Source organism: Gobio gobio (assembly GCF_949357685.1).
Source record: "Gobio gobio genome assembly, chromosome: 20".
NCBI classification, from domain to species: Eukaryota; Metazoa; Chordata; class Actinopteri; order Cypriniformes; family Gobionidae; genus Gobio; species Gobio gobio.
In genome coordinates, this window is record NC_137113.1 from 20,249,710 (window position 1) to 20,256,660 (window position 6,951).

General features: G+C 38.3%; 1 protein-coding gene across 1 annotated transcript; it reads right to left on the reverse strand.

Moving 5' to 3' along the window:
* Positions 1-431: 431 nt before the first annotated feature.
* Positions 432-4,868, reverse strand: sost (sclerostin). Its single transcript, XM_079845610.1, has 2 exons — positions 4,582-4,868; positions 432-2,350 (listed from the first exon to the last, which is right to left on the reverse strand). The coding sequence occupies exons 1-2, from the start codon at positions 4,820-4,822 to the stop codon at positions 1,956-1,958; spliced, it is 636 nt and encodes a 211-aa protein (XP_079701736.1). The 5' UTR covers positions 4,823-4,868; the 3' UTR covers positions 432-1,955.
* Positions 4,869-6,951: the final 2,083 nt, after the last annotated feature.

The following is a 6,951-nucleotide window of genomic DNA, read 5'->3' on the forward strand; positions in this document are numbered from 1 at the left end:
TGTACATTTGTTTGGTTTTCAGCATTGTGAATCTAGGGAGTTTCATCATGAGAGAGCAGACAAGATTAGAAGGACTTAAACAAGTCGGCCAATACACATTTTCTTGTCAATCTATGGCTCAGACTGTGCAAGCTTAAACAAACAAATATATGAATGGAAGCCTGTGGGTTGAGTTCCCCATACCGGACAAAAAGACCTGTTTCTGTTGTGACTGTACCGTTCCCGTCTGACAAGGAGATTCTTTCCTTTTCTCGCCTTTTGTAAAGGTGTCTTAGACATTCCAAAGTGCTACAAAGCCTCTGCTTCCTAATTTCGGAATATTGTTTACAGAGGGCTTATTGAGGGTCGGATTTAGCGTGCGGGCACGCCCCAAAAGGAGAAAGGATCTGTCAAAGCAGTCTGACAAGAATGATAACAAACACACTTCTTTTCACATATATACGTTGCTTAACTTTATTCATGTACTCTTTTTCAGTATGAAATTCACTATAATTACATATAGTACAATAATGGCTATTATTTTCTACAAAAAGATTGCATAAATAATTTAAATGATGAAATTGAAAAAATAAATATGCAGTTCATTCTTTGTAACAGTCTTTTGGTCGGAGAGAGAGTGGATCCATTCATGGAAGAGGATACCGCTCAATGAGACCACACAGGTACAGTATATACAAGTTGTTATTCATGGCAAGTCTGCTTACATTATAAAAATCCCTTCCAGTTGCTATTTTAAATACACAATTGAAAAATAAGCAAATATTATCAGCACTGAAAAAAAAAATGGAAAAAAAAACAAGCGCTGGGGAAGTCATGAGCTGATAATGTTGAACAATTGGCATTCTCTTAATCTCTTTATCCTGTGTAAAATCAACATCCAGCCCACAATTTCAGTTTGGTTCACTTGTTTGTCTCTTCTTTTTCCGTTCAGATGAGGAGACAGGAAGGATGACATCTTTGTTGAAAACTTCAGTAATGAATGTAGGTAACCTGTTAGCGATTGCAGATAGCTGAATATCTCCAAATGGTTTCCATTGAAGGAGGGGGCAGAAAGGTTTTTTGCCCGTGAGGAATTTCTGCAGATTCTTACACACATGTGGGCCTCTTTTTCGGCTGTTCTAACAAACAGGAACTGACCATGTCTAGAGGAAATGGCTTTTTATGACTCAAATCCTAAACACAGTAATGGAACTATTTAGTAATTAGGACAAGTCACAGGAATATCGTTTGCGGTTCTTGACCTCCAGGGACTTGGACCGTGGAGGGCTGACACAACTTTTCGAACTCTCCGTAGCGCGGCTCTAACTGCCAGTTCCGATCAGTTTCTTGTGGAAATGTGAAGTTGCAGAAACTCACATGGTGCCTGGCTCGGTTCCCCAACCCATCAAGAGGACTCATGGGCTGGTAAAATTGACCAAGGTTAAGAATTCTGGGCCTCAGCGATCTGTCAGCAGCGGTGTGTCTTTTGGGCCCGACACGGCTGGACGGTCAAATCATACGCTGCTCTAAGTCCCAAAAGAGGAGGACAAATCTGGTGCACAAACATTCACATGAGTGCCTGGTGGATTGGTTGAGCGCTCAGTGTGTTTGCCTGTACGTTAGCTTACCCTTTCGATGAACTTCAAACTTGAAATGAACTGCTCGGGTTGGAATATGTGGAGTTATTCCTCCTCCCTCAAAAATATCACGAACTATTACATTCCCTGAACTAATCTCACATAATGGCGTCTTTTCACAAAAGCATCCATCAGTCCACTGGCATTCTGTGATCAAACTGGGACAAATCAGGCTCAAGAGCACATACAAACAGTGAGACATCTAAAATACATTGGAAACTTCTTGCTAATGCATGTATTCCTTCCCTTGGGTTGCAGTTTCTGAAATATGTGTGCATATGTATAGGTGTATTTGTATGTGTGCAAGAGGGAGCTTCTGTATCAGTTCAACTTTTCCTCTCAGTAGGAATTGCTGTTGACTGAGGGCACTTTGCTACGGTGTTTCTTATTGCGCCGTGGCTTCTTAGAGGACAACTCCTTGACATCCGATTGGTTGTGATGGCGGGTGTAGCGTTTGCACTTGCAAGACGTGACTACTCGGATTTTGTATGTCCGGTTTGGTCCGTTCGGACACTGGAGTTGTATCCGCTGAGTGCGGGAGTGAGCTGGGATGCAGCGGTAATCGGAGGAGCTGCTCCTCCACCATTTCCCCCTTAGAATTGAGTTTGGCATGAGATGAGCTGGAAGGCATTGACCAGAACACACCAGTTCCTTCACAGGTTTGACACTGCGGCAAGATCCATCCGTAATGTAGCGGGTAGAACGCAGCTCCCGGCAGCTTAGTTCAGAGGCTCCTGGGAAAGAGAACAGAACCAGAACGGATTAGTTAAATGTTTACAAAATGGTTTAGGGATGCATCTTAAATAAAACACAGCTACCGACACTGGTATTTATTATAGCCTGTATGACATACTGGGGTTTGGATTGTTCGCAGCTATGATAAACAAAACAGATTTTATTTTTCATGTTTTGTTATATACACAGTCATTAAGTACATTTCCTAAAGTTGACTTTGTTGTGTTTTGTCGAGTTTCCCAGAAAAATTTGTTGTGTCCAAACCCGAGAGGAAATTCGTGATCAAATCTTTTTTATATCGACTCAGTATGTTTGGATTCGGCCACTAAATTGTAGTAAATGAGCTCTTGGTTGAGGCTGGAATTGATGAGAAACCCAATCAATTAGAAACCCACAGACACTAAACAGCATACATGTACCAGAATGCTTGTGAACCGGATCGAGAGACTTCTGACTGTCTGGGTAAGAGCTAAAAGGTTTGCAGCAACCTTTGAATTTAATGTAATCTCGCTAAAACTCCTCAAACAACATCAACATTACTTCTTCGCATTTTATGTGTCAGTTAAAAAGATGAAACTGAGAGTGGAAAGCTCTATTTTCTTCTTACGCTCCCCTCATGGAGAAGAACAAAGGATTTATGTGTGTGTGATGAGTTCAGGTTCTGCCTCCCCTGATTCTCAGAAAATCTGATCTGATGTTTTATGAGGAGCTGGAGGAGAGCCAGAGGAAGATGAACATATCTCAACATGACCCCACACTGACCACCAGAGAAAATACACACGTCACCTCTTCAAGAGCAGCACATGAGAGTGTGATTTCTTTCTCCACCCCATCCCACCCCCTGACGAGCGAGTATAACATACATGCTTGGATTGATAACGATTTCCTTATGCTCGTTTTAGGACTGTTCACTGACATAATTAGTTATTTGGAATTGTCTTTAGTTCACTTTACAAATTGCTCAATCCTTAATTATTTTCATAATTTATTGTGATAATTTCATTACTCTGTTCGTGGAGGATTGCTTATTATTATTTTTGGAAATAATCTGTGTATTTATTTAGCAATAAATTTGGACATTCCAATTACTCAAACACACTTCCCAAGACTTTACTTTAGTCCAAAGTCGTGATTTGTGTTCTGGAAACAAGCTCTGGGTGTTTTCACAATGGAGTCCTCTTTAAAAGAACCCAACTTTTCTCTTTTTTTTCCTGTTAATTCTGACATTTACATACACAACCACGCATTGTACATTGTTAGAACTACTGTTGGTTTGAATTCACTGTAGTTTTACTTTTCACAGGTGGGAGTCATTCTCGTGGAAATGCCCCGAAGAAATGACCCCTTAGAATAACTTCTCACATTTTCAACTACCCTGAAACCATACTGTTGCAATTAGATGGCTATGGAAAGGCAGACCTTGTCTAATTATGTAAAATTGGGGATGTAGCAACAAAAAAAGGGTTATCGAAGTTAGTGTATCACTTGGACTGTGAAACGGTGGAGCGGCATGCATTCTTTCTGAATACGAGCTTTTATTTAAAAGCGGCACATCTATTTAGAGCCATGATATCCAGTTTTGTGGAAGTTCATAAATCTATGTGTAGCCTATCTACCTTACACTATAAAGTCATTAGTTTAACAAATTATTGGAGCAAATATCATTATAGATAGGCTTGTTTGCTTTAGTCACCCCATGGACTTTTCAGTTGCTGATGTCTAATCCGTTTTAGATAACAAAACAGTGTAGGTCTCAAGATCTATCTAGTGGAAATGATCTAATTATTATATTTTCAACTAATGTATTCATTTCTTTTAACTTGCACACTCGCTAACAGTTGAATATTCCTAATAAAGTGTTCTGATATATTTTACAACCTGTACATAAAATATCTAATCACATACTTTAGTGCTTGCTTGATCAAATGGCTTTAATAAAATTCATGAACGTCAAAATAATTTTATAACAGCATTAGGTTACCAAGGGCTTAATTAACTTTAAAGAAAACATTTTTTTAAATCATATTCTATTTGATTATGAATTTATTACCAACAAATTCATAGTGTGTTGCTCAATTTTTAGAGTAGAAAAAGCCCACACACACCAAAAAAAAGATCTATGTTAAGAATTTGAATAAATTCATACAGTGTATGTTTATGTTGGTGTTGATCTATTTTGATAGAGCTCAATATGCTACTGTTAATTAAAGATCTGTCTCTTTTTACTTACCATAAGTGCGTGAGTTGGCTGATGACCTCCTTCCTCCGTTCTTAGCCCGGTTCATTGTGTTATTGTCAGAAAGTTGTATCTGTTCCTCGGGTTTATTCGTGTCCTCCGTGTATTCTGGTATAATTTCTGTAGCATCATTTTTTAAAGCCCTCCATCCATGCGCTGCTGTGAAACATCCCTGTAGCAGCACCAGCAGCAACAGCCGCGCGCCGCAGTGCACGAGCGCTAAAGACACCTGCATACTAAAATAGAGAACGAGACGTTCAGCGGGCAAACTCAGACCGGTTTTCTTCTCTTCATGAGAGGCTTTCCTTTTTAAAGTACCACAGGTTTCGCCAAAAAAAAAAAAAAGATAATTTAGCGCTTACACGAAGTGGGAGGGATTTAGGCAAAGCAGCTCATTCAGAAACTGATAGGAAGGAAGGGGCACGCTCAGAAGTGTAAGGTCAACTTGGAGAGAGGAAAGTCATCTCTTTTTTTTTTTTTTTCTTATACCAGAAATGAGACAGCGTGCTTTACTTCTCAATCATGTGTCATGTGCTGTTGTCTTCACTTGGAAAGATCACACAAAATAGACTACCAGTCAGAAAATCTCTTTAAAAATAGCCTACTTTATTATATTTATTCATAATTTTTTCATTATTTTTATTGTTTTGTGCAAACTATACAATGCCCTGAACGGGTAATTTACGCGCTTATAAGAAATTCGACTTTTTTTAAAGGAATGTTCTGTTAAGCAGACAATCTTTTGAGATTTCTCACGCGCAACACGAAATATGTTGTGACAATGAAAGAGAATACTAAGGTTTTTTGCGATATATTTGTGATTATAAAGCGAGGCTACTGACATCCACGTAGGCTAGCTATAGCCTACTGAAAATGTGACTTAGCCTATGTTTGTTACTGTCGTAGCAATTTGGCGACCGGTAAATTGTACGTGGTATGACAAGTTGTAATGAGTTTAATCATAATTGGAACTTTTGAAAAAACTTATATAGCCTCTACTTGTTAGAAAAAGAATAACTTGGTAACACTTTATTTTACAGTGTCCTTGTTACATATGTTAGCTATACATACTTACCATAGTAAAACCAGTAAAACCCGAATCCTACCCTAACCCTATAGCTTTACATGTTGTTAATTAATGTTACTCAGTACTTAAATATACAATGACACCTTAAAATATAACCATTAACTTTTACTACCCCATCCCCCACTTCCTTGACTCTATTTTTGTGTGAATATATTAGGGACACATTATCAGTCTGACAGTATAAATTAAAGACTATAAGCAATGGGACATACAACATACCGATGCTTTATATCACATAACTGTCTCACACCAGCGATAAATGTAACGCTTTGTACAAACACTGCCCTCTTGAGGGAGCCCAAACAAACAAAAACCTTTAAAGGATATTATTTTTTCTTTTATACTGTAAATGTTCTGCTTCTCCTTTGTATTCTGCATGAAAATACTTAAGCTTACAATTGTCAGTAAGCATGAGACCGTACGCATGATACATTGTGTCCAGCCAATCGTTTAAGCTTAGAAACCACTTTGGCAGCATAGATGGAATTCTTCTGAGATCTATTGTGACTCTTCTTTTTGTCCTGTCATCATGAAGAAAAAGAAAGATCACAGTGTCCACCACAGGCCCAGTCTGATTGTAGCCTATGTTCTTTCCCTGTCATTCACTGGCTGTTTTTATATCTCTTTGGGTTTGCGCGCAGAAAACACAGTCTCCAGGCCTGCTTTATCAAGATAGCAGCTTGAGCATAAATAACACTTAGATGTGTTCCAGATTTACAAGAGCTGCCAGCAAAAGATATTTGTATAAAGAAGGAAAAAGGGTAACACTATGTCAAAGCCACATAAACAAAGCATTTAACTCATCTGGACTGACAGGGCTAGACTCTCGATGCATATGAAATGCAAACATACTAACTTGCAGCTGAGCATTAAAAGTTTTTAGATAATGGGACAGGGTCAAAGTTGAGCAGAAACATTTCTCTTGCAAAAACAAAAAGTGCTCTCGGCCCCTGCTAATACGTTTTTTGCCACTAGATTCAAGGTTAAATCTTATATAATAATTATTATTATGATGATGTTTGCTTCATATTTTGAATCTTATTTATACATTTTTAATCGTGGCTCAAGTGTCACATATTTATTTACAATATCTCACATGGGACAACATTGTGAAAATGTTCTTTTGTCTATAATAATCAGTGCAATTTTTTTCTCACAAAACTATGGAGTCAGCAAAAAGCTTAGGGGATACAATGATGGATGTATAGTCATAATAACATTTCACAAAGCCTGCCGAGGATACATATTAGTGTGTGTGGATGTAAGTGGTAAATGGA

What these genes read in the sequence shown, in the direction of transcription:
- sost (XM_079845610.1), bottom strand. Translation starts at nt 4,822, where the DNA reads ATGCAGGTGTCTTTAGCGCTCGTGCACTGCGGCGCGCGGCTGTTGCTG. An exon ending in AGCCAACTCACGCACTTATG is followed by an intron (nt 2,351 to 4,581) that starts GTAAGTAAAAAG and finishes TCTCTTTCCCAG; the next exon opens with GAGCCTCTGAACTAAGCTGC.